The 27994-nt window shown below is 45.7% G+C and overlaps 2 protein-coding genes across 2 annotated transcripts in view; one reads left to right on the top strand and one right to left on the bottom strand.

The window, feature by feature from the left end:
• The window catches only part of SDHAF2 (succinate dehydrogenase complex assembly factor 2), a 188821-nt gene that overhangs the window by 64026 nt on the left and 96801 nt on the right, over window positions 1-27994 (top strand). The gene's annotated exons all lie outside the window — the stretch shown is intronic.
• Window positions 29-27949, bottom strand: DDB1 (damage specific DNA binding protein 1). Its single transcript, XM_055581104.1, has 27 exons — window positions 27711-27949; window positions 26357-26505; window positions 25189-25305; window positions 24612-24833; window positions 22452-22566; window positions 21442-21539; window positions 20589-20747; window positions 19905-19988; window positions 19227-19343; window positions 18523-18625; window positions 15852-15927; window positions 15655-15763; window positions 12291-12469; window positions 12030-12193; window positions 11816-11923; window positions 11456-11663; window positions 10358-10453; window positions 10140-10251; window positions 9051-9174; window positions 8566-8730; window positions 7773-7867; window positions 3809-3979; window positions 3402-3511; window positions 2978-3147; window positions 2703-2805; window positions 1383-1506; window positions 29-791 (listed from the first exon to the last, which is right to left on the bottom strand). The coding sequence occupies exons 1-27, from the start codon at window positions 27769-27771 to the stop codon at window positions 708-710; spliced, it is 3423 nt and encodes a 1140-aa protein (XP_055437079.1). The 5' UTR covers window positions 27772-27949; the 3' UTR covers window positions 29-707.

The following is a 27994-nucleotide window of genomic DNA, read 5'->3' as shown; positions in this document are numbered from 1 at the left end:
GGAAAAGAAAAGCAGCAACAAATGCATCTTTCTTCTTAGACTCTACTTTATTTGGTAAAACTCAGAAACTAACCACCAATTCACGTCCCCCACCTCCTTCCCTCTGAAGGCAGTTCCCCAGAGACAAAAAGGCTGTGGCTTGGAAATCATCCACCATCTGCAGGTCTTACCCTCAGGCAGCCCATGGCCTGGTGGTCAGCCCTCCAGACCCAAAGCTCTCAGAGGCAACAGAAGAAAGCGAAGGAAGCTCTCACCTCAAAGACAACGAACCCCTCCCGCCCCACCTCCCCCCTACCCACAACCCTCCCCGACCCCAAACCTAAATAAAAAGATAGTGAGGACAATGCATGAGTGTGGGAGACACACACACACACACACACACAGAGCTTCCTTTCAGCCAAAGAGCTGCAAAACTGCTCCCTGGAAGGACAACTGGCTGCACCAATCCAGGCTTGGTGGCCCAAGGTGATGGCTGGAATCATGTGAGACTGGTTAAAATCCAGGGAGAAAACATTTCACCTTCAGCCCTTGCCCAGGTCTCCAGTGAACTGGTTTTCGTTCTATGAAATCCCCATTTCCACTCAGGTAGGCTGTGGCTTCTGGGGCTTAGGGACAGGCTTCCCATGGCCGAGAGACAGTGGCAGGGAGGAGGAGAGCAGGAGGGCAAAGCCTTCAGAGAGGGTCTGGGAAGGGATCCCTGCCCTTGGCTAATGGATCCGAGTTAACTCCTCCACCACCTTGATCAGGTCATCTGCAGTGGCCTCTCGCTTCATCCCGCTGCCATCGTCATACTGCAACGAGGAAAGGGGAGGAGGGGAGGCCATGAGGGCTGAGAGCGGGCTCTCCCTCCCTGGGGAAGGAGATGCCCACAACGGTACCCTGCACCACACTGCCGTGGCAGGAGCAAAGACTCATCATCAGAAGCCTGTGCTTCTCCTTGGGGGTCCAGGTGAGCAGAGTCTGCTGGCAGCAAAGCTGCCCAGGGCTGCCACCCAGTATATACATCCACCTCCACCCGGCTGTTTGCCAGAGGCACCACCTCCAGTAGGCAATACCCCAAACTCCAGCACCATGGTAACTCCTCTTCCCTGCAGGATCCTGGCCCTGCCCCCTTTCCTAAGGATGTTCCAGGGATCCCAGACATGCCCAAAGGTGCCCTCGTTGCTAAAGCTACAGTGCTTGGTGCCTGGTGGGGGAACCCACGAGCCTCAGCCTTATCTCCTTGCCCTTGGACACTACCTTTCCATGTGGATAGAAGAAAACTAAAAAGGGCTCTTGGCATGTGGGAACCAAGGGAGGGGAGCCCTCCTGGCGTGCCTGGCCCTGCAATGGACTTGAGTCACTGGCCCCGGGGCTGCACCCTGCACAGTGACACAGCTTACCTGTAGGTTTGCCACAACTTCCTGCATCTTGGGCCGGCTGATATCCAGGAAACTCTCAATCAAGTCGCCATCGATGAAGCCGGTGGCTGGTTCTGTTTTTCGTTCAGTATGAAAGGATCTCCAAGTGGACAGATGAGTTAAGGAATGTGCTGATCATTTGGAAATAATAAATACCCTCTCCGAACTCATCACCACCTCTGTGCACAAGACCACAGTCTGAAGCAATCATCAGGAGGAGAACAGAAAACAACAGGTTCAACTAAATATCACAGCTGTTTGGACAGTTTTGCAATTTCAAAGACCTATAAATCATTACCTAATCCAATGATCCTCTCAACTGGAATAATCGTCAAAATAACATTTTAAAAATTACAGGGATTTCCCCTGCAGCCCAGTGGTTAGGAGTCTGGGCTTTCAATGCCAAGGGCATGGGTTTGTTTAATCCCTGGTCAGGGAACTCAGATCCTGCAAGCCACACAGCAAGACCAAAAACAATTAAAAAATTAAAAATTAAAATTTTAAAAACAGATAGAATACAGATGACTCTTAGTTCAGAGCATGGGCATGTACAGATTTTTTTTTTTTAACAAGTGCTCCATGTGAACTGGATGCTTGCCTAGGAAGAACCGCTCTTTAAGTCTAGCCTTCACAGATTAATAAACTGAGGCTCAGTGAAACAAGAGATGTGCCTAAAGTCCTGCGGGTTAGCAGAACACCAACACGTCAGCCTACGTCCTCCCTCCTTGGCGAGAGCTGGTTTATCCTGCCTTACAACAGACTCTCAGCAGAATCCCCTTAAGAGCCCAAGGGCTCCTCGTCCCTCTCCCATAATAAACAAACTTCCAGTAGTACTTGGATCCTCAGTGTCCAGGGGGCTGACCCTTGGGCTTCTGGAATTTACAGCTTCTTTGCTTTTCCCCTCCTTTTCCATTTAGCCTCTCTAGCGAGGGTCCTCAAACACCGATGCCCTTAACAAGATCTCTGAAAGGATGTTCTAAGTTGTGATCTAAACTTAGGTCTGACATGCAAGGCCAGAAAGGTCAGAAGCAGACACAGGGCATGAACCTCAACGTACATTTTCAAGATGAACCAATAAAACCGGGAGATAAGTGCATGGGGGTTCATTATACTCATACCATTCTCTCCACTATTGTGTGCTTGAAATTTTCCATGAGAAGTTTTTACGTAGCCTGTTCCCCACTGGAACCTAGTCAAGATGTTTTCTAGAGGGACAAATTTCCAGAGGCTGCTCAGGGTAATGTGCTCTCTGCCTGGGCCAGGCCATGTTTTTGAGCAAGGGGGCACCTCTGGGAAGGATATAAGGAGTGCTCAATCTTGCCCACACTTTTGATGACTTTATTGAGTCGATTCTGCATGTCCAACAAGAGGTTGTACCAGCTCTCTGACAATGAGGTCACCAGGCCTAAGGAAGCAAAGGGAACCGAAAGCTACAGGGCGCTCCAGAGCTCACAGCGAGCGCTGCCTGCCAAGGGGAGCCCAGGCAGGAGGACGGACGAGCTGGCCACCGACTCTCGAAACCCTGCTCTCCCCTGGCCCTGGGAAGGAGGCTGCACGCCCCACGGGGCCACCCTTACCAATCATGCCATTGACCGTGCCGAAGAGCACCGAGCCCTGCGTGGGCGTGGAAGTCTCGCCCAGGTTCTGCATAACCAGAGAGCCGTGGCAGAAGACGTTGACGAACTCGCCCAAGTGGAAGAGCCCAACCTCCTGGAGGTGTTGCCGCTCCTCGTCCGTGGTGGCAGCGCTGCAAGAGGTGCGAGACTCACAACCCAGGCCTCCTGTCCCCCCAGTTGGGGCCCCAAGGACCGCATGCAGTGATGGACAGACTCCCTGGTGGGCCCACCCACTCCACAGAGGAGCCGGCCTGAAGAGGCTCATCCATCTCTGCAGCCTGATTCTCTCACAGATACCCTCTACCCCTGTGAAGAGGCCCACGCGAGCCTGTGAGGGCCTTGTGTCCTCACCTACCACAGGCCACTCCCACAGCTGACCACTCACCTATCCTTCTGACACACAAACAAGTTAAAGGCATTTTCAGCCCCCAGGAAATTGTCATCATCCAAGATTTCCACAGCACTCATCCAGTTGGGGTTAAAGTCTCGAGCAATCTTAAAAAAGACAAAATACAAGAGGAGAAACACAATCAGCAGTTTGCATGCAAGCCAGTGCTGAGACTTGGCCAAGTGCCTGCCCTGCCTGTGTTTAACAACCGCCCCTCTAGAGTCTCCCCTTTGCCTGGCCAACACGGTCCTGAAACAGGGCCTACTCAGAGTTCAAGTTGGGGGTCTCTAAAAAGACTGAACGGATGCACAACGTGTGCTCCAGGGATGACGTTTCTGCCCACACTGGGCTTCATCACCCCTCACCGCCAGCTTAAGCAAGCCGACCGCCCACACCCGGGCTACCTCTTCGAAGTTGCCCTCCATCGGCTTGTAGGCCAGCAGGAGCACCGAGCGCATCAGGTCGCCCACCAGGATGAAGTCGCCCTTGGTCTTCAGGTAGAGCGCCATGATGTTGTTGTAGTGGTTGCACTCGGTGCGCAGCTCCTTCTCGGTCGTCCACTCATAGAGCCGCACCTGGGGGGGCAGTGCGTTTCTCTCAGCCCCAGGGGCCTTCCATCTGCTGCACCACTTACCCCAGTGCAGTGTGGGGTGTGAAATGGTTTGCTGTGGAACTTGCGTGAGCGTTTGTAATTATTATACATTCATGAAAGATGAAAACAGAGTGAGCACATGAAACTTAATACTACAAAGTTTTCCTTTATATTAAAAAAAAATAACTCAGGATAAAGAAAAATACTAAGTAAATAGTAAAGCAAGTAACACTATAGAAATGACAAGAGATGGTTTTGTGACTGAAGTCTGGTAACTGTCTAAGAAATATCTCTAGAAAGAGAAGATCCATTTCCAATTTCCTGATCAGAAAGAAACAAGATCACCTCCCAACAAACTGCCCTTTCTGAACCCTTCTCAAAACACATACATCCCTGGCACCTTTTGATGTTCATCCAATGAGCAAAGAAAATAGAATAGAAAAGTCCAACAGAAACTTACTCTAAAGAACTAGAGTCTCTGGCCACCCCTCTACCCAAAGGGGAAAAAATACCCCTTTTTTCTTCACTGCAGTGTTTCTTCCATTATAACCATATCTCCAAAAGAACGAAGATGCTTTATGATCAACAGACAGATGAACAGATACTTGGCACAGCCCAGTCCCAGCAGATCCTTCAGGGTCCAGGCAGCCCCACCCACACCTCTGCACATACAGACACTCCTGGGAAGAATATATTAAGCCATGATTTCTCAAGATGTGTCCAAAGAACACTAGCTCCACAGGTGTGCACTCCAAGGCTCACTTGTAATAATCACAATGGCTACCACACCTCCTGTTCTGGGTCAAGTGAGCCCAGAACACCACAGATTAGCATAAGCCCAGTTGGACTGGGCTTCCAAACTTCCAAGAGTGAGGTGAAGAAGCGGTAAATGCAAGTAAACATTTTGAGTCTCATGAGCCCTTGCAGCAAATTATGAAACCTAAGGGTGGTAAGAGATTGTGGGAACCCTAACTTAGTAGCAAGTCAGACAGAAGTCTGAGTAACACGACTTGGGCTGGCGTTTGAGTAAAGACCGTCTTGTGGGACCAAGCCCTTGACCCTGTGACATCTGACTCCAACTCTGGGTAGCTAAAGTCAGAATTCAAGTAAATTATAGGATCCCCCAGTTGGAAAACTGATTGTCATAGGGATAAAAACTCCTCACACATGGTGTCAGAAGTGTTGTGAGTAAAGATACAGTTTTCCCTTACTCTCCAAACCTGCCCTACTCACAAACTTCCTCCATCAGTGCAGAGCAACACCATCTCTGTTACTCAGGCCAAAACACTTGACCCTTTATTCCCTTCTCACGACTCATCTTTAAGCCCTCATTCAATTCAGTTCAGTGGCTCAGTCGTGTCCGACTCTTTGCGACCCCATGAACTGCAGCACGCCAGGCCTCCCTGTCCATCACCATCTCCCGGAGTTCACTCAAACGCATGTCCATCGAGTCGGTGATGCCATCCAGCCATCTCATTCTCGGTTGTCCCCTTCTCCTCCTGCCCCCAATCCCTCCCAGCATCAGAGTCTTTTCCAATGAATCAACTCTTCGCATCAGGTGGCCAAAGTACTGGAGTTTCAGCTTTAGCATCATTCCTTCCAAAGAAATCCCAGGGCTGATCTCCTTCAGAATGGACTGGTTGGATCTCCTTGCAGTCCAAGGGACTCTCAAGAGTCTTCTCCAACACCACAGTTCAAAAGCATCAATTCTTCGGCGCTCAGCTTTCTTCACAGTCCAACTCTCGCATCCATACATGACCACAGGAAAAACCATAGCCTTGACTAGACGGACCTTTGTTGGCAGAGTAATGTCTCTGCTTTTGAATATGCTGTCTAGGTTGGTCATAACTTTCTTTCCAAGGAGTAAGTGTCTTTGAATTTCATGGCTGCAATCACCATCTGCAGTGATTTTGGAGCCCAAAAAGAGTCTGACACTGTTTCCACTGTTTCCCCATCTATTTCCCATGAAGTGACACGTTAGAGCCCCTCAATACTAACATCTGCGGGATCTGACTACCCTTCAGCTCCTCTGTCAGCACACTGCTCCCAGCACCGTCCACTGCTCTCTGGATCATCACCAGAGCTTCTGAGCTGATCTCACTGCTTCTACTCATGGTCTTCTACCACCTTCTCCAAGATGCGCAGTGAGCTTTTCAAAATATCTACAGGGACTTCGCTGGTGGTCCAGTGGTTAAGAATCCACTTTCCATATAGCAGAAACCAACACAATATTGAAAAGCAATTATCGTTCAATTAAAAATAAATAAATTTAAAAAGGAAAAGAATCCACCTTCCAATACAGAGGACATGAGTTCGATCCCTGGTTGGGGAACTGAGATCCCATGTGCCGTAGGGCAACTAAACCCCACCACACCACAACTAGATAGCCCGCGCCTAAAACAAAAATCCTGTGTGCCACAACTAAGACCAGACACAGCCTGATAAGTAAACCAGCATATTTTATATATATCATACCTATATATATATATATATATATAAAAAACTACAGTCACGTCATGCATTTGCTCGAACCCTCTAGAGGTTCCCATCCCCTTGGAGTAAAACCCACAGTCCTTACAAACGCAAAACACACAGCCTATCTGGTTCCGCACGTGCTAGCTCCCGGCTGCCTCTCCGACTTATCTCCCAGCACCCAGCACTGCCTTCCCATGCTGGGTGCAGGCCGGCCATGGACTCCTGGCACTTGTCTTCTTCCAGATCAAGGCATGGCTGGCTCCCTCCTTTCCCTCAGAAATCTGCCCCAAAGCTACTGTGCGAACCTTCCTGACCATACGACAAAACAGTACCACCTCCATGCTCACGCTGGCACTCTGTCAGCTTCTTGTCCTGTTTTTCTTTTTCTCAAGGTGCTTCTCATCATATATACACATATATTCTATTTGCTCACAGGCCCCAGGAGGCTAGCTCTTTGTCCATTTCATCTACTGCCTCATCCCAACTACCAAAACAGTGCTTAGTATACTTCAAGTGCTCAGTCAGTACTTCTTGAATGAATGACAAGTTAAAGTATTTAAGGGGACGTCCCTGCTGGCCTAGTGGTTAAGGCTCTGTGCTTCCACTGCAAAGGCTGCAGGTTAGATACCTGGTCTAGGAATTAAGATCCCACATGCTGCAAAGCACAGCCAAAAAATAAATAAAGCTGCTTTTTCTTTGGAAAAAAAAAAGAAGTGTTTAAGCAATGCTTCTCTACTCTTGATCTTCTCAGAATCTTTCATATGCTACAATGCACTGAGAAGCTTCTAAGCAGAAGATACAGGATACAGCAAGTCCCAAATTTGTTTGACCGTGTATAATTTTTTTTTTTTTTTTTTGGCAAGGGAGGAGGTGGGGTCATGCCAGAAGAAAAGTGAAGAATTTCACAGGCCTAGTATTTCAGGGGTTTACTCAGGATGAATGCAGTTTGGCTCATTCTGTCCCACACAGATGAAATATTCTCATGCCATGACACATTCTGAGTGCAGGGACCACAGTTCTTACACTCTTCTCAATTCCCACAGAACAATATGTACAGGGCTTCACAGAACCAAATCTGGTGTCTGGTCCAACCCCAGGTCTCCATATTCCCAGCTCCATCCTCTGTACTTGCTACTCTGTTACCCTTAAAATTGTGACATACATGCAGTTCAGAAAATGCAAGGGAACCAGACTCTCTAGACAGAGGTGTGAGGCCTGAGGCCGAGACCAGAGGGAGAAAATGCACAGGAACCAGGATCTGTGGATGGAGGCCTGAGGCTGAGGCCAGAGGGAGGGCTCACCGTGCTGTTGATGCTGGCTAACAGCTTCCCGTTAAACTCTACCATGGAGTACACGGCCCCCTTCACCTCCTTTTCAGCAACAGTCTGTAGTTTTCCTGGGGGAGAAAAGATACCCTTCAGTCTCCTTCATGAGCCCACGCTTTAATCAGAAGAATCCTGTGCTTCCCCCCCAGCTCTAATTCCCCTCCAAACCCCTCATTTCAAAGCAGAGAATATAGAATCCGTATATACTGGGGTTAACCACCTCTAGAAGTGTGGGCCACCCCATCACACGCAGCGATTCCAGATAGCGCTCCGGTTCTGCCTCCCACCTGGGACTCTGGATCTCCCTTCAAGATGGAGACCAGACTCCACCTCAGCCATCTAACCTGAGATTCGGGGGCTGAGAGCTAGTGTTCAGAGCCATCATGGGTAGGGGAGATGAGAAATGATACAGAAACGAACACCAAGTGCTGATGCTGGGAAGAGGGCCTAAAAGGCTGAGCAGCCAAGTGGAAAACACACCACAGAGTCCTACCAGAATTCCTAACTCTCATTCTGGTCGCCTCTCCCTTTCTCTTCCTTTCAAAGAGTGAAAAAGGAAGAAAAAAGGGCAGACTTATTTGTGCCATTGCTCACATACTCCAAAACTCATTCAGACCATCAACAGCTTAAGTGAGAAACATCTTGAATCTCATGTCACTGCAATTAACCCAAGTTCTTCTGCATAACTGAGTCTAAAACCTAAAACTGTCTGTCTGCTTCCTTTCCCAGTTTTTAAATTTCTCAAAAGCCAGAGACTGTGTCCACTTACCATCTGAATACTGAAAGACCACAATACGACCCTGCTTGGGCTCTGCCTCCTCTGGGTACACCATGGCCGTGCCCACGATGAAGTACGTGTTGGGGTCTTTGCCCAACTTGCAGGAGACCAGGCTGAGGGCATACTCATTCTGCAGAAACTGGTGGGCATGAAGCACTAGAAGAAGAATAGTAGAGAGGTGACTGACTGACGACCCCCACACATGGGTGCTTCTGCACTTCTGTGAGGTCCACACCTCAGCTTGGAGCACAGTACAGAAGGCATCTGCCTCCTGCTATTCCTGTCTCCTCGCCAGCCTATTCTGACATGAGGAAGCCCAGTACTCTGAACTCACAGCCAACTCTGAGGCCCCACCCTTTCTTCTCCTCCTAGGATAGTCTGCCAGTGTCTATCAAATTCTGGAATACAGCAGAGCCCAGAAGAGCCTAGCTTAGGGAGGACGTAGGTACAACATGATAGAAAGAGCTCATTTGCACCTTCAAAGGTGTGCTGGTCAATGATAAGGAGGTTATGCACCTCCACCTCTTCTCCAAAGGAGGTCTCGTGAGGGGCTGTGCTGCTGGAGAACAGCTTGCTGGAGCTGACGCTGCTGGACAGGGCCTGGGAACAGAGAGAACACACATCACCCCTCTCAAAAGAACGGGTGCTGGGAGAGCAGTGTGAGCATCAGACAGGATCAGAGAACAGAGACAGAGTTTGAACGAGAAGAACTTGAGGCTGGCCGCCTGCACAGAGCCCAAGTGCAAAGGGCTTCAGAGAGGATATAGGGACTGAGGCTAAGGATCCAGACTCCGTATGGAATGGACACAGCAGTTCAAAACACCGCCAGAATCTAAGGGCACTTAAGAGCACTAAAACAGTGATGCCAAGTCAATCAAGAAAGCTAACAAGAAACCCAGGCGACCTAATAAAGTGACAGACTTCCACCTCTCTCAATGGGAAGAGCAGGAAACCACTGCAAATAAAAATGAATACATAAAGACCTACTCTGGATTAAGGGAAGAAGTCAGACCACGGATCTCTACAAGCAAGAAAGGCAGAGAATACATGGAATAAAACGACCGGCTAACATCTCCACTGGGTCTGTGATGTGCGGCTCTAGACGGTCCATTATCATTTCACAGATGATAAAACTGAAGCTGCCCAAGGTGACACAGCGAGCAACAAACCCTGGAGCCAGTTCTGTCAGACTCCAAGTCCCACGCTCTTACCTATGTACAACACTGCTACCCCTACCCGACACAAAGTACCCAAAATGATAATAAGAGGAAAGGAATTATTCATCAGGCAAGGGTACCAAGTAGCAAAATCACTGAAGCCACACTTATTTAAAGTTCTTCTCAAGTCTCTACCAAGGCGGCCAAATCCAGCTCACTGCCTATTTGTTTAAGGTTTTACTGGAGCCCAGCTACGACCTGTTGTCTACAGACGCCTTTGTAATGGTTGAGGCGAGTAGCTGTGACTGAGATCATGTGACCTGCAAAGTCTAAAGTATCTACTATCTGACCCTTTCTGAACAGTCTGCCGCTGCTCTCACACCACTGCCCTTCGTCCACTGCCCTCACCTGGGTGCTGGCGCTGGGCCTCAGAGCAGTTGTGCCCCCACTCGTGTCCTGGACTTCGATGCGGCTGGAGAGGACCCCGAAGCACTGGGACACCTCCTGATAGCAGATCTTCCTACAGAACAAGCATGGAACAACAGGGCCCCTCAGGAAAAGGCTGAAGCGGTGCACACCAACCCCCAGGGCCCCCTCCCCTGCAGCTCCCCTACCCTGCCCCTCACCTGGGAGATTCATATAGGGGAACTGTCCGAATGTGCAACTTCTGGATCTCGTCGATGGTGCCAATCGTGAGAGTGCTGTTGTTGGCCAGTGCCAGGCTGGAAAGAAGGTTCTGGGTTTAGACTGAGTACACCCAAGGAAGAAAAAGGACTTCCTGGTGGCTCAAATGGTAAAGTGTCTGTCTACAATGCGGGAGACCTGGGTTCAAACCCTGGGTCAGGAAGATCCCCTGGAGAAGGAAATGACAATCCACTCCAGTACTATTGCCTGGAAAATCCCATGGACAGAGGAGCCTGGTAGGCTACAGTCCATGGGGTCGCAAAGAGTCGGACACGACTGAGCAACTTCACTTACGCTTACACTTAAGGAAAAAAAGGATTCTATGAGGCAACTCCATAAGAGGAAGAAAAACAAGGCAGAATTACACTAATTTACTACAGGGCAGTGATTCTCAACTACAACTCTCTGTTAAAAAACACCTGGAGACCAGTCCCATCCCTCAAGATTTATTTAATTGGTCTGGTTGGGCGTAGGCTGAGATTTTAACAGCTATCTGTTTAACACTAACGTGTAGCATTCGGATAAAGAACAGTGATTCTTGAACTATCAAACCATGCTGGCATCAAAACGACCTGGGGGGCTTGTGAAGCTAAGACTGCTAGGCCCACCCCTGGAGTTTCTGATTTGGTGGGTCCATGGGCGAGGCCTGAGAATGTACATTTCTAACAGAGAGTTCCCACGTAGTGCCATGGCTGCAGTGAGGGAGCCACTTGGAGAATCCCTGCTCCAGGGGAACGCATAATGAATGATCTCTGCCACAGGGACTCTGAAACTTGACCAATCACTGGAATTGCTTAAGAGGTTTTCTAAAAATACAGATTCAGATCTAGGGCCCAACCCTAGATCTACCAAAGCAAACTCTAAGAAAGAGTCAAAAACAATTCAGCACATTTAAAAGGCTTACGAGGTATTTCTACTGCAGGTCTGCAAATCTCTGTTCTACACATCTCATCTCAGCCAGTCACTGGCTTTGTCACTGGAGAAAGGCTGGATGACGCCTTCCATCCTGGCTCTCACTGAAGAAAGAAAAAGAGGCTCACCTGTCAGGATAGCCATCTGAATTGAGGGGACACATGTAGTTCACTTCCTTGAGGTTGACATTGGAGAAGACCAATTTGTGGTTGCTGCTGTAGATGACAGTGGGGCGGTCAGAGCAAGCAAAGACGTTGGTGGTTGAAAGAGAACGGAAAGTTCTCAATACCGTGGGCTGGGTGCCCAGAGTCACCTTCTTACGGTCGCTCAACTGGCCTACAGAAAGAACAGCATCCAGAGAAAAACAGAAACAAAACAGGACAGTTGGACTGTGAAGGTTCGAAAGCTGCACCCTGAAGCTAAGAACTCTGCCGACTCCAATACCCCAGATTCTCCAAAGCGCCGCTCACCTGACATGCTAGTCTCACCTGTCTCGATGTTGAGCCCAAAGTAGAAGAGTGCTCCATCTCCCAAGGCACAAAGGAGGTAGTGGCTGCTCTCAAAGGTGGTCATCAGGATGGAACGGGGAATGATCTCTGTGAGAAAGAGGTACATTGAGCGCTTGTTCCAAATCCTGATTCTGATCCTAACTCAGGCCTTTAAAAGAAACACCCTCCCCGCCCTCAAAAAAAAGAAACACACCTCCACCCAGCATCTCTTTGTGCAGTAGCTCGAAAGAGGGCAGCTTCGCAATTCGGGCTGAGATGTCTGTCCAGAGGCCGATGGCACAAAGAGGGGACATTCCATTGCTGTCTCCTAGAGGAGTAATGTCCAAGCAGGCCACTTCGTGTTCCATCTCTGTGTGGCTGAACAGAGAAGAATATGGCACAGAAAGGACTCCAGGGATCAAATAAGTCCCAGAGAAGAGGGGAGGGCAGAAAGAGCAGAGACAGAAACACACACCTGATCTGCCGGAGCTCCTGAGGATGGATCTGAAGGTAGTAGAGGGCCCTCCCCACGGCGACTACTACCTGGCTGCTGTTGCAGGAGGCCACGCTGATGTTCTTGCCCTGAGGCTCCTTCCACTCACTGACGAGTGCTTTGGGCTCTTGAGAGACCAGCCTCACAGATGCTGAAGTGATCTAGAGAAAAAAGAGCAATGTCTCCAAGCCCCTGCAGGGATCTATCTACACAGAGGTAAGAAGGTGGTAAATGCTGCCCTCACGGAACCCTAAGAATAAGGTATGAAGTCCTCCTCTGCTATATAGATTTTTTCAAGTTCCACAATGACTGATTACATGAAGATGTCATTTTTAACTGAAGCCTTGAAGAAGACTGGCTTCAAGCAGCTTACAGCTCATATACTACAGCCTGAAAAAGAGAAGGCATGTCCTGTTTCACTCTTGGGTATCACAAATGGCACCCTATGGAAAGGTATCGATGGAGTAGGACCCTGCAACTACCAGTCTAATTGTTTTTCTCAACCCCAAAATCAGATCTCTAAAATATCCAATTTCTGGGAATTCCCTGGTGGTCCAGTGGTTAGGAGTCTGCATTTTCACTACCGAGGGCGCAGGTTCAATCCCTGGTCAAGGAATGAAGATCCTGCAAGCTTGTAGCACGGCCAGAAGAATTTAAAATATGCAAGTTCTTTACTATGCATGAACCATTAAAATCACATAAAATTCTTTAGTAAGTATCAGTATATCTTATTTATCAAAACTGAGTTTTTACTTAAAGAAAGACCCTTAGAATTATAAACACTATGCTGCTGCTGCTGCTGCTGCTGCTAAGTCACTTCAGTCGTGTCTGACTCTGTGTGACCCCAAAGATGGCAGCCCACCAGGCCCCGCCGTCCCTGGGATTCTCCAGGCAAGAACACTGGAGTGGGTTGCCATTTCCTTCTCCAATGCATGAAAGTGAAAAGTGAAAGTGAAGTCGCTCAGTTGTGTCCGACTCTTATCGACCCCATGGACTGCAGTGCACCAGGCTCCTCTGTCCATGGGATTTTCCAGGCAAGAGTACTGGAGTGGGGTGCCATTGCCTTCTCTGATAAACACTATGGGAGATGCAGAAAAATACCACAAGCTATTACTGATACTAATGAACTACAATGGGATTACATAATACTTCCTAGAGTTATTAGTCTTTCCATTTGGTAAAGAAACCCATCGTTAGTAATAACTGAGCTGGAATAAAATACGAAATCAGCTTTTGAAAGGTCTGGTCCAATACAAATTACAAAACCAGTGCAACAGCATAATTCTGAAAATTAAAAAAGAGGAAGGCCCTTGAATAATAAGATATGTGAGCTGGGGCCAGGATTCAGGTCCCAGTTAGAAAACACTGACAAAGCACTGAGTCAGTATCTGGGCACTTCCCACACTTGTTCAACAAAGTGACAGACCTTCCCTCTGGTTTTTAACCCACCACTGCCTGTTGGCTAAAAGGAAGACCAAGAGAATAAAACGATGGAGACAGTTCAGTAATCCTTAGGCCCTCAAGTGCTACAGCCACGACAGGCAAATACTGACTCTGCTCAGCGTGGAGACAGCTCCCGGGTGAGGAGGGTGTGCAAAAAACCAAGAGCATCATGGTCACTCCAAACTTCAGCCTGCCAGGTCCTGATAGGTGCAAAGAAATCAGGTTCTCGTGGCTCACAAGTACCAAAGGGCTATATGATCCCCATTATCAAGAAAAAGTTAAAATAAGTATCTGAACAGAGTTAGAACTCTAGTTATAAGTAGTACACTGGAAGTGCTATCAAAAGTCATATAGGGATGGTAGCATATGACTAATCTTTTTCTTCTTTGTGCTTTTCAGTATTTTCCAAATAAGTATATATGACTATTAAAACGAGTGGAAAAATGTGTCTCAGATGACAGGATATAATTAGTGCTAAAACAATATCACCTTGCCCCCCCAAATATATATATATATATATACACACACACACACACACACACACACACACACACATACATACAATGATCCCATCCATAATAGAAAATGTAAATAAATACAACATACAGCCATCCCTCAGTACCTGCAGGGGACTGGTTCCAGAATCTCCAGTCAATACCAAATGCACAGATGTTCAGGCCCCTCATATAAAATGGAACAGTATTTGCTTATAACCTACTCACATCCTTAAGTGCACTTTGAATCATCTCTAGATTATCTGTAATACCTAATACAGCGTAGTGTTAGTCGCTCAGTTGTGCCTGACTCTTTGTGACCCCATGGACTGCAGCCCACCAGGCTCCTCTGTCCATGAAATTTTCCAGGCAAGGATACTGGAGTGGGTTGCCATTTCCTTCTCCAGGGGATCTCCCCAACCCAGGGATTGAATCTGGGTCTCTCGCACTGCAGGCAGATTCTTTACTGACTGAGCTACAAGGGAAGCTACAATACAATATACAATGTAAATACTATGTAAATAACTGTGAATACAATGTAAATGATATGTAGACAGTGGCTGCTGCTGCTACTGCTAACTCACTTCAGTCCTATAGGACTCTGTGTGACCCCATGGACTCTGTGCGACCCCATAGACGGCAGCCCACCAGGCTCTCCCTTCCCTGGGATTCTCCAGGCAAGAACACTGGAGTGGGTTACCATTTCCTTCTCCAATGCATGAAAGTGAAAAGTCAAAGTGAAGTCGCTCAGTCGTGTCCGACCCTCAGCAACCCCTACCAGGCTACCAGGCTCCTCCGTCCATAGGATTTTCCAGGCAAGAGTACTGGAGTGGGGTGCCATTCCTGGTGCAAAGCAAATTCAAGTTTTGCTTTTGAATTTTCTGACGTTTTTTTCCCCCAATTTTTTATTTTTTTGGCTGCACCGAGTGGCTTGCAGGATCTTAAGTCTGCTGACCAGGGATTGAAGTCCAAGTGTGGAGTCCTAGCCACTGGACCTCCAGGGAATTCCCACCCCAAATACTTCTCATCGTGGTTGGTTGAGTCCATGTATGCAAAACCCACAGATACAAAGGGCCGACTGTACATACATTTGCAAAAGAAAATTAAAACTAAAAGGAGTAACTCCAAAGTTTAAAAAAAAAAGTTACATTGCTCTCAGTAATGGGTGATTGCTGCTGCTGCCGCTGATAAGTTATTTTAGTCGTGTCCGACTCTGTGCGACCCCATAGACAGCAGCCCACCAGGCTCCCCGTCCTTGGGATTCTCCAGGTAATTTCAATTTTTTTCCAAGCCTTTTTACATTACTTTTAGAGCCATAAAAATTGACTTTTAAAATCCAGTGGTGCTCTGTAATGCACTCCAGGTCAAACTGATGCATAAATGGGGTCTGCCCTTTCCTCAGTTACTACCTGGATAAGTTGTTGATGAGCCACGTTGCCACAGAAGAAAGTCTGCTGATCGTCCACAAAACCCATCAGTTCAGTTTCCTCCACTTCCTCTCCATTTAACATGAGAACTCTGCAGCAGAAGGGAAGGCTGGGGTTAGCCGGACCAGCTGCCCCACCTTGCAACCTTTACATGGATGCTTGGAGCTGACTCGTCTTACCTTGTCTGGCCCACAAAAGAGAGCACCAAAGTGTCATCGGTCTCCCGGTTGGGATCAGACCTCAGTGGCCACAGGCCTGGAACACAGATCAAAGATTAAGAGGCTCGGCTGGCTCCACATGGTCTAAGGAAGGAGCAGCCTAACCCCACACAAAGAGCAAGAAACTCTGAGTCAGTCCTAAGATGAAATACCCACTCTGTTCCTCCCTGGCTTCAAGACACTGAAGAAGTTTGGTATTTTTTAAACTGTTTGAGCTTAGTATTTCAAAGCTTTTCATTTGGAGGCTAGGTTGGAAGGAGAAGTACAGGGGTGAGACTATAGTGATTTTGGATGGGATAATTCATTTCTATGACTCAAAGTCAAAATTTATTTTTTAAATATTTAATACAGAAGTCTCACTCCTATACCTCTCCTAGCTCCCAAATAAGTAAACAATAATAATTTATCCCTCCAATTCTTTTCAATAGATAAATGCTGTATTGCAAGCCAATACAGTAGCCTCTCACAAACTGTCTACACATTTTTTTTTCATCTAATATATGTCTGAATCCTTATCAGAACCAAACAGTTCCTTGTTTTTGACCTCTGCACAGTATTTAATTTTATGGATGTACTAGTTTACTAGCAAGTTCCCACTGATGGACGCTTTTTCAGTATTCTGCCATAATATACAATACCGCAATGAATAATCTTATATTTATGTCATCTTATACATATGAAGGTCTATGGGTCAGATGCCCAGAACTGGGCTTGCAGGGTAAATCAGCTGTAATTTCAGTAGACACCGCCAATGAGCATGCCCTTTCCTCACAGCCTCACCAACACAGACATTGTCACACTTGGATTTTGGCATCTGGTAAAGAATAGTATCACTATTTTGTTTTGATTTGCACTTCTTATTATAAGTTAGGCTTGTTATCTGTCCATTCATGTACTCTGTCAATTTGGGGGCAGGAAATTTGGTGGTCTTTCTAGAAATTTTTTATCAATTAGACAGATTAGGCCTTTGTGTATAAGATGAACTACAAATGTTTTCATCTAATTTACCATTTCTTCTAACTTATAGTGTTTTGTTTCTGCCAAGCAGGGTATTTATGTTTACGTTGTTGAATTTATCAGTCTCCTTTTGGCTTCTGTACTTTTGACTCAGAGTTTGAAAGACTTTCCCCACTCCAAAATTAGAAAGGAAATCACCAACTTTTTCTTCTAGCTTTTGCATGGCTTCACTTTTTTACGTTAAGTCTTTGATCTATTTAGACTCTAGCATTGGGCACACATTGTGCAGGACCCAAACTTATCTTTTCTCAAATGACTAGTTATCCCAATACTATTTATTCAAAAGAATTATCCTTACCTTACTGAGTTGAGATACCAGCACTATCCTACACTAAAGCCCCATATACAATTTTGTCTATTTCTGGACATTTGAGTTTGCTCATGGGACTCCTGCCTATTTGTGCACCAAAACCACACTTTAATTTCTAAGGTTTAACAGTACCTTTTTAATATCTGGTAGGACTAGACCCACCTCGTTGTTCTTTTTTAAGTTTTTCCTACCTTTCCTTGCATCTTCTGCTTCACATTTGGACTTTGACTTGTCCAGGTCAAAGAAAAAAAAACCTACTGATATTTTTTATTGAAATATATTTTAATATAAATATCAAAGAGAGAAAAAGCTTTATAATATTAATTTATAAGACCTTACCATGTCTTTTTGTATTTGATCAATCTATCCTTTCAATCCTTTAAGAGTATTTCAAAGTTTTCCTTAAATAAATTTTGCACAATTCTTGTTAAACTTATTTCGTGGTATTTTATCTTTTTATTGCTATTGTAAACTGCCTCTTTCCCTCTACTACACCTTCTAACTGACTGTTTTTACATGAAAGCTATTGATTTCAGTACCTTAATTTTATATCCTACCTTAATGAGTTCTGTCTATAGGTATTCAATTCTCTTGAGTTTTGTAGTTTTATGATCTCTTTCTAATTCATAAATCTTTTTTTAATCTGTTCTCATCTTCTTACTTTTTTATATTCTAAATTACTTTTTTTAAGTTGTGTTGTATATACTACTTTGAATTAGTTTTTGCCTTATGAGCCAATCTGATCATCTACTTCTTATAACAGGTGATTTCAGCCTATTTACATTTACTGATAGTAGATATCTGATGTATCAGTTACTCATACAGATGTTTGACATTGAGTTCTATCATATTATTTTAAGTTATGTCTACTGTTTGTATATTAAAGAAGTCTTTTGCTATGTAGTTTGTATTTGATCTTTTTGATCATTAGAGTTCTCCTGGAATTTAGGAAGATTTGTACTTGTGTTCTAGAAGTTACCTTTGATATGTACCTTGTTCTATGACAGTCTCAGTCTCCTCTTTCTTTAGGGATTCTATCAGTTCCCTTATATAAACAACATTAAATTTTCCACTAAACTGCCCATTCCTCTACTCCATTATCCAATTTTGGTCAATATCTTCTTTTTTTAAGTTTACTTTGGAACCTTTAAATACATTTAATCTTCCACTGCTTATTTGGCATTAAAACTTTTTTTTTCTCTTCATGTGATTTACATTCCTCTAGCTCCCAAGTGTCTTCATGACATGTAATGAGGCCAAAGTCACTCAAATAAGATCTGCATCCTATGTCCACCGAAAGGCTACCTTTGATGCCTGGCAAGTCAATGCTGGCATGCTCGTGGATTCCAATTCCGTTCCGGATGATTCGCAAGGAACCTTCCTTGAATGCCCCAGAGCAAGTGACCAGCTGCAAGTAGAGAAAAGGTTTCTAAATAACCCCCTCCAGAGATATGGGCAACTAGACTGATGCTCAGAAAGTAAACAAGGTGTATCTAAGTCCAAGCACCCTCTGCTGGGGAGCTAGGTTTGAGGATGCAGAATGAGCAGAGGGTAACCTCCAAAGTGTCTCAAGTTTATCAAGCAGATAGGGCGCCCTAGTCCAAGAAGCAAAAGGGCCCTACCACTGCTTCCAGCAAACTTGCTTCCTTCCTGGGATCCTAGTTTACTAGAAAGTGCACAGGATCTGGGGGCAGACACACTTGCCCTTTAGTAGTTACGTGACGTTGGACAAGTTGTTTAATCCTTCAAGGCCTTAAGTTTCCTCACTTCTGAAATAGCCAAGAATCCCTATCTAAAAGGGTTCTGGGGTGATCAGAGATAATGTATGTAAAGTGCCTGGCAGACCAAGATAGGCACCCAATAAATGGCAGTAATCCTTACATTTTTGGAATTAGTGAGTGAGGCTCTCAAAACTTATCTGCAGTGCACATTCCCCATTCAAGCTAAGCAGACCCAGGACACAGTTTGAGTGGCCATACCAACTATCCCTTTCCAGGATGATCCCTTACCTGTCCCTGCCCCTGCCTCTCCAGGTCCACAACGCACATGTCCACAATGGGTCCTAAATTGGTAAAGGTTTCCATGGCCACTACGTAGGAGCCTTGTTCATTGCTGTCAACGTTGAGCTAAAAAATAAAGAACAATTTTAGTCTTAGAACGCTCCAGATGCACCCTAGAGAGATAGTTTTCATCCAAAAGAAACTTAACCCAACTAGGTCCGCCTTTCCTGTGTTCTACTGGATGCTTCCAGAAGGAGAATGCTGACTAAGGGACACAGGTGTCCTACAGGTGACCCACTAGCCAATCAGGGATTTCTAATCTGGCATCCCATGGACGGATTTCAGAGGAATAGCTTGGAAATTAATGTAAAATGTTTGCATGCATTTTTCTGCAGAGAAGGCTCAAATTCTCATATTCTAGAGGGGGTAAAGAATATTAGACTATGATCTATTTGAAGGCATAAGCTGGGTCTTGTTCACCACAAAACCTAACACACTGCTGAATGAACATTTAGGACAAAAAGCTCATCAAGGTAGGATGCTACATCAATCAAGCAAAATGGTGTATAACAGGCATAGGGATGAACTGAAGAAACTCTGAGCAGCACCAAACACAGGGGAAAAACTTTATGAAAAAGCAGTGAAGACTGCAAAATAGAAGCCAGAAAGAAGAAAATGTCTTCTCACCTTCACAAGCTGGGAATCACCAAGGCGAGAACCGACAAACACAACACCATTGTCAAGGTACGTCAAGCACTCAGCAATAGAGGTCTAAAAGAAAATCAGCAGCATGAAAGACATCAGAAAGTACTTCACAAGGGATCCAGACACCATCCTATCCATCTCTCAGACCCGTGCCTAGAAAACAACAACTGCAGCCATAGTCCCCAAAACAAGTCTTCATTTCAAATCCCCAGGTAACACTCAACAAATGTTTCTAAAGCCCTGAAGTTTGTGACTCTTCCTTTATCGCATCCCTATAGTCAGAAACATCTGTAATTTGTCTTGCAGGTGCCTGATCTAAATGACCATTTTAATCCCAACAGCTCCAAATAGCTAGAGACCTCTAAAATTCACTGAGTTGTTCTTAACAGTACTATTTTGGAATGTCCTCCCATTATTGAATATCAGCCCTAGATTAACCTTTAATTCTATAGTGTATCTTTCTGTTTCTCTTTTTAATACTTGAGGTAGCACCCCACTGCTTGTGAGATTCTCTAAAATCTACTCATTCCAAAACTAACTCCCACAGCAGGACTGAGCATTTGTTGTTCGGTGTCAACTCATGTCATTCCCAGCTGCAGTTTGGGACCATATGTCTGGGGTCACCAGGCACCTAGCAGAACGTAAAAGAGTAGGGACAAGGCCCACCTCCCCAAGGAGTTCCACACGGAGATCCTTGAGGGTGACGGTGCCATCCATCTGTTCCTCCTTCTCCAAAAGCAGCATGAAGAGCCGTCCTTCCATGTCTCCCAGCAGATAGCGAGAGCCATTGGGGTCCACTCGATTGTGACACACAATTGTGCTTTGCTGCCAAGAGGAAAGACACAGTCATTAGACATAAAGCACCTTCCACACCAGACAGTGAACCCTAGCAGACCATTCCCTTTACCAAATCCAGTCACTTCATGAGCAAGGAATCCACTCAACTCACACAGGTGACCAAAAATGGGGACGTTTGATTTTTGAGGACAATGTTCCAAGGAGCTCAATATACTTTAACTGTTTACTCACATATTATTCTACTGGAAAACAAATAAATAGAAGAGGAAACAGCTGTAAGTATTCCCTGGACTATGCTACCACAGATTTTGTTATTTAGCCTCAAAAGATAAAAAACACGTAAGGCTTCATTTTTATGACTCAATATTTTAAGGTGAATTTTTTTATGACTAATGTTTTAAGTCTATATGTATTTTTCACTTTATTATATTACATGCTTTGTGCTCTGAAGACATTAACATTCAACAAAATTACCCAAATTTCTTTCTTCAGATTGCACCAGTGAATAGAAAGGATAATCTGAACTTTATTCTCTCTCCCTTAGTTAGCAAGCAAGCTCTTTGTTAGCAAAACCAAGCCAATCTCTCTTTGTATTCCCAGTGACCGACACAGTCTCATATACACAGTGAATAAGGCAGCAGTTGTGAATCCCCTTCTGACCCAATGGGGGGTTAGGAGGGAGAGACAACAGAAGGAAAAAAAGGAAAGGAATGCTGCTCACCTTAATGATGGGAGGGGCAATCGCCAGGTATTTGTCACCGTTGTGATACGTAATCGACTCCTGTCCAATGATGATGGCGCCTCCGAAGGGCTCCGGGACTGCAGGAGAGAGAGCAGCATTAGAATGCTGAGCACCCGGAACCTGCCAAACCCTGAGGCAACTTAGGCACTGAGCCAGTTATCTCTGAGGCGAACTGGAAGATAATTATTATTTTAGACATCAAAGTCCAGGGAACACGATAACCTTTTTCTGAGATTCCTGTCTTAGAAATTGTAAGCTGCCCACTCTATACTCCTGATAAATATTTTTACTGCCACTCTTTTGAAGTTCACATGGTCTGAAGGGTGGGGAGTCTTCCCAGTGTTCTTCCATATGCATTCTGCCCCTTTCTCTTCTAAATGTCTGATCCAAAAGTTTTTACTTTCTCCCCTGTGCCTTAGCTTAACTTCCCCCATTATCAGAGTTACTATACAGAAGAACCAATTTGCACTTAAGAGTTTTAAAATTTCTCTACTGGGTAAAACACACAATAATGTTGAGGAAGGATACAGGACAAACAGCAAAGAGACCTGGACTTCAGCCCAGGCTTTGCCAGTGAGATACAGGCACAGGCAAGTCCCTCGGCCCTGTTTCCTCATCTGGGAAATAAAGGAACCAGATAAGATAAGCATTATTGCCTCTTTCGGTTTTTAAAAATGTTTGCCAACAATAAAATGAGACTATTTTCCCTGTGCCACTCGGCAAATCAATCTTATTGTTTTAGTTAAACCCACCACCGCAAAGAAAGGAAAACTATACTTTGGAGGGGAGAAGAGTGAAAAACAAGACAATCTTGAAGATGGAAATGCAAAGAGCAAAGAGAAGCACATTTACAGAGAGGAGACATAAGGGAGGGGTGAACAATGCGCGTGCTCAATAGCACTGGAGCACGGAGATAAAGGGGCAGAGAAGGTGGGGAAAGAACAACAGAGAACTCGGGCAGGGCCTATTTCCTACGTCCCCCAACAAACCTGCAATCACCATGGACGCTTCAGCTTCTACATTTTCCTGTTTCCAAGGGCCCTTATTGAACTCCTTCTCTCGGAGAGACACCTCATAGGTTTTTACGTGCCGCCCCTGAGGGTCCTAGGTGGGGAAAGGTAGAATCGTTAGTCCCTAGGAAGGGTGACCCCTGGGCTAGAGAAGGGTCCTGAAGGGGACAGCACTGGACACTCCTGTCACACCAGCCTCCCCATCCTTATCCATGAGCATGCTGACAGCCACCAGCTGGGCTTGGGATAGTCTGGGGAGACTGCGATGGAGGCCAACTGTTTTTAACAACAAAACCAACAAAGAGACTTAAAAAGTAGAAAAATGAACATGTCACACTGTATTAACCACTACAGAAATATAAGTGTATATATGTACATTTGTGTGTGTGTATCTCCTCTATTCCTTACCTTCAAGGAACTTACAAAATAGCTAAAGAGGAAAAACAAACACATTGAGAAGTGAAATACATTTAACAAATTTTAAAACTTTGACACAATCTCAGACGCATCCTGATGGGGCGACAGCAGAAAACAGAGCAAGCAGCCCCTCTAACGCTGGTCACAGCTTCCAACCCCCTGTCATCAACACCATCTTCCCCTCCTTTTTCTGAGCCGTGACTCACTTCAGACCTGGAACCATCAAAGTCACCTTTAAGAGGCTAAAGGAGCCGGCCTGGGGCCAGTGGAGAGCGGCCGCATCAAAGGCCAGGGAAGGCTCTGAGAAGTTATGGGAGGAATCCGACAGTGTGTTTCAAGGCAGGGCCCACACCTCAATCACGGTTATAGCTCCTGATGCACTGTGCATGACTACCTTTCACATAGTATTTTCCTTTCAGATTATCTTTTTAATTTTGGCCATGCCACGGGGCTTGAAGGATCTCAGTTCCCAGACCAGGGATTGAACCCAGGCCACGACAGTCAAAGTGCTAAATCCTAACCACCGGACCACCAGGGAACTCCTTCACGTGGTAGTTTTCAAACTAACTTTTGAGCACAAAACAGGACAAAAAAATAATTTATAGCTGATGAGGATTTTCCCATCAATGATTAGGAGTTAGACTCAATGTCACCGTATGTTCAAGATGGGGTTTGGATTTGGGCCTCCATTTCCCACATATGGAAATTAAGCTCATTCATAACTGGCAGCCCTGAGCCTGCCCAGAGTGAGTCCTGAATAACCAACATCAATGTCTTAATGACCAGATATTTACAAAACTGAAGAAGGGAGAGAAATCCTAAGTTTTTATTTCAGTTCTGATATTTAATGTATTATAAACAAGATTAAACAAAATCTCCAAAGCTGGTTTCAACCTATTCAAATGAACTTTATACCAACCAGAATCAAAGCTGTAGCACTCAGGTGACACTAAGAAATATACAAAAACACATCAGTATTTCCAATACTTAACACAGCTATCAAAGTGTTTACATGCCAACACACAGTACTTAGGACTTGGACTAAGCTTCCTTCCAACATTTATTCAGGCACATGCTACTGAAATAACCTCATGCTGTATGGCCCTTTGTTAAAAGGCTGAGATTTTACCAAGATACAGGCATGTTAGTCTGGTGCTCTGCCACCCTGCCCCCACCCCCACCCCCTCAAGAGATCTGGCCCAGAGAACAGCTGCCCAGGATCAGCTCTACAAAAGTTTTAGGCACAGACTAAAATAGAAGTCAAGAGCCAGCAGTCACCAGAAAGCTGCGTGCTGATCAAAATGTATTTCTTCTTGGAAGACACACAAAGCATCCCCAAGACATTTCTCACTGCGTGTAAAGGCAATTTCCAGATCATTTCTCTACAGCTAAATTTTAATAATCCCCTAGCATGCCAGTAAGTGACAAAGTATAAACTGGGTTGCCCTACAAAATCTCCAAGGCGCACACCCAGAGTGTAATCTCAGGATTAAAGCCTGCTACAAGCTCCTGACTGTTTCCTGCCTCCACAGTAAGTACTGCTGTTCTCAAGGTGCAACCAAAACCTCACACATACTAACTGCATCATTCAAAACATTTCAGGACACATACATTAAACACTTCTGCCCATTCTACCATGAAATCCAGACATTCTGATGAGCAAAAATGCACTCCCCACTGAGCCAAGCTACATTGCTTCTCCCTCTCCTCCTGTCCCAGTACCTGGTAGACAAAGCAGATGGTAGGCGCTTGGCAACCATATAAGAACTTGACGTCGATAACATGTAACTCCTCCAGGCGGATGTTAAAGGCCTTGAGCTCTTTATTGTCCCGGTCTAGTGGAATAACCTTGAACAGGCCATCATAGAGTCGCAGGCCAATCATTCGGCACTCAGGGTCAATGATGCCAATAATGCCCGTCTCTGAGGGGCGGCCAATTCGGTCCTGAGAAATAAAACTGGGGTTAGGGAAGAACCTCAACACCTAGGGTGACAGAGAACACTGGGTACCACCTTCCCAGGATTACTTTAGTAGGAGTGGTAGTAAAACGAGTGCCATCTTTTTGACATGCCAAGCAGCCCAAATGTCAGTGTGGGCTTTTCTGCAATACACTGAATCTCAACGAAGTATTATTACCCACCTTATCCCTTGGATTCTGAGTAAACTACAGAAGTCCTTAGTGCTTTCTCCTTGTTTCTCTAACCACACAGAGAGAGCTGCCCCAGCACTTCAATTTCCTTCACCGAATCATGACAACCCCACCTAGAAAACTCTCATCAGCCTGCAGCAGCCACCTCACCTGCACATTGCCATGAGCTCGAGTTATGATGTCAATGCTCTCGCCACTCTGCTTATACTCCAAGATGCAGGCATTGTACTTAGCTGTCAGGATAAACAGTAGGTCCTTGCTCTCCCCCTGGAAACCAACACCATACTATCAAAATAGATTTCTTTTGAAAACAGGAATACCTATCTAGGCTTTCATCATTCCCTAAGCATATGAAATTCTTCAAGAATTTTCTTTTCTCCCTGAAAAAAATCCATGGTGAGCATGTATGTTAATAAACGACATGAGTTACACACACCCTAAGGGTGTGTACAAAAGGTCAGAACTGAAGCTGGTAAACATTCAGTCCTCTTTCAAGATTCTGTATCTCTGCTCTACAAACAATGTATTCATCTAGTTCTGTGTCAGCTAATCTCAGTTATTCCATTCAAATTCTGAAAGATGAATGTAACACCTCCTCTAATCCCTCCAAAGTACTTGGAAAAAAGAAAAAACTGAACAAGGGAAGCTCAAATGCATCTACCAAGTCTTTCTTACTTACTAATACAGACCCCAACAAAGTGAGTTTTTGTTCAAAAGGTTATAATTTAAATTTTGAACCTACTGCTTTCTTATCAGATTCAATAAACACATAATGAAGCAACGTGGTGGCTATTTTGATGAAAGCAGTTGAATTATAATAATGATAATTCGACGGTAAGTGGCAACAGTGAATGCTCATTATGTGTTAGGTGCTGTTCATCTTCACAATAACCCAGAAGACTGGATACTGTTATCCCCATTTTGCAGATGCAGAAATAAGGCTCTGAAAGGTTAGGTGACACCCAAAGTTAGATTTAATAAGGAATAAAGTGTACTGCCCCAACTCCAGAGCCCACTCTCTGAATCACTATGATGGCCCACAGGATGGTGACCCACATTTCAAACTGCTTTCATATTCTCTTCTAGAGAATTCAACTTGATAAAATAAATTTTTTCCCCAGTGAATTTCTCCTTCTATCTCTTGGAAACTTATTAAATAAGAATATAAACTGAAATCTGCCATTCAAAAAGAGAAAAGTTTCTCTCCTAGGCCTTATTGCACCCATCCTAAACGAGCAATGACATAAAACAACACAAACTCAACTACGACCAATGGTTCTCCCCTTGTTGCTGGGCTCAGCCAACCCAGAGCACTTACCTTGGGCCTGAAAAGCTCCATGACAGCAATCTTCCCATACATGCCCACCTCTTTGACGGGCCGAAGCCCCTCAGCAGTGACCACATAGATCTCTAATCTCGTATTTTTGGCAATCAACAGGTTCAAGTCTTCCGCTGAAGTAAAATGTCCTGCAAGAACAGATCCTCTAATTTTTTAAGACAAAGCACTAAGTAATCCTATCACTTCTACCTAAAACCTCCTGAATTCTCATTTACTTCACATATTTCTCTGGCTCCCTCCATTCTCTCCCTTCTCAACAAATCCTCAACGAGTCTCACTCCATACGTTCAAGAAAGCTACTTTCCTCATCAGACTAAGAAAACTAGCCTGGGCCTAAGAGCAGCATGTCCTTCAACTGACAATGACGGTGAAAACCCTTCAGATGGCTCTGTGCCCTCGAATTTCACTTTTCCCATTGCAATGGCCGACTCATCCTCTAATTAAGAAGAGATGCTGGAGAAAGTGTTCCTCTCTAGTCAGTTCCTTAGTTGGATTTTTGCAAAACCTTTACCAAAGAGACCAGATCAAACAAAGAGAATTCTCTGAGCTTCACCTTAAAATATTGCTTTGTTTGTCCTGCCTGCCCTCCCAGCAATCTACCAAAACCCCATCCACACTCCTTCACCGCCTCCAACTCTCCAAACAATAGTTTTCTTTTGGAATCATGTCTAGAATTTACATAAAAATACAAGTTTGAGAGCTTCCTATTCTGTTGAAAATTTGGTTCAAGATGATTATTTTGGGTCACGATGATTATGTCCAGAACATGTGTCCTTAACAATTCTTGCACAAACAAACAAGGCAAGCCCAGCACTGGGCTGGGCCATTCTAAACTCTCTTCCCCAGCAGCTCCTTCTTGTAAACAACAGCCCCAGGCAAAGCGGACTCCTCTCTTTCGCCTTGAGTGCGGACATTCTTCACATCCCTCCACCTCCTGCACCTCCCAGGCTCTCCCACTTGAAAATTGGTGCCCCCAAGTCGCCATCACCACCGCCCTTTCGTGAGGCCAATCTCGCGGCTCAAGCAACACCGCACAATCAACTCATACCCCACTCTCTGTCCCACTGGGCCCGTCCCTGTCCTCGAGGCCAAGTGACCGCCGAGAACGAAAGTGGACCATCAAAAGCAGCGCTGACTCCCCTAAAAGGCGTGTGTTTAGACAGCTTCTTTGAAGTGGGGGACTGTGGAGGTCCTTCGGCAGCCAGCGCCTTTCATTCCCCAGGCCCGGTCCTGGCCGCGGGCTTGGTGGCCACCCGGGGGCCGCGGGCTTCCCTAGGCCTCGGTTGCCCCCAGCTCCCTCCCTCGCAGGGGTCTCCTGCCCTGGCAGCCTCACCGGTCACGCAGCCGTTCACGGCGGTGGGCTTCTGTGCCGTTACCACGTAGTTGTACGACATGTCGAGGCCTGCGACAGCCCAGTGGGACTCAAGCGCAACGATAGAGGGATGGACACGAGCTAAAAGACTGGGATCCCACACCCGCGCGGCGAACTCCGCTGCCGCTGTCTCCGCCCCACAGACACGTTGCAGGCCAGAGCGACCGGGGCGCAGGGCATCACGGGACGGCCTCACCTGGCCTCTTGGAGGACTCAAAGCGCCAGAGGCGGCCAACCAAGGGAGG

This window comes from Bubalus kerabau, chromosome 5 (genome assembly GCF_029407905.1).
Source record: "Bubalus kerabau isolate K-KA32 ecotype Philippines breed swamp buffalo chromosome 5, PCC_UOA_SB_1v2, whole genome shotgun sequence".
In the NCBI taxonomy this organism is placed as follows: Eukaryota; Metazoa; Chordata; class Mammalia; order Artiodactyla; family Bovidae; genus Bubalus; species Bubalus kerabau.
This window is presented reverse-complemented; position numbering and strand designations above follow the sequence as displayed.

Bases quoted from the DNA above. Each gene is read 5' to 3' on its own strand.
- DDB1 (XM_055581104.1), bottom strand. From the start codon at position 27,771: ATGTCGTACAACTACGTGGTAACGGCACAGAAGCCCACCGCCGTGAAC. The intron at 11,664-11,815 runs GTGAGACTAGCA...TTCTTTCTGTAG, and splicing joins TGGGCTCAACATCGAGACAG to GCCAGTTGAGCGACCGTAAG. The intron at 3,148-3,401 runs GTGAGTGGTCAG...CACCTCTTGCAG, and splicing joins TTTGTGTGTCAGAAGGATAG to CGCTGCCACCACGGACGAGG.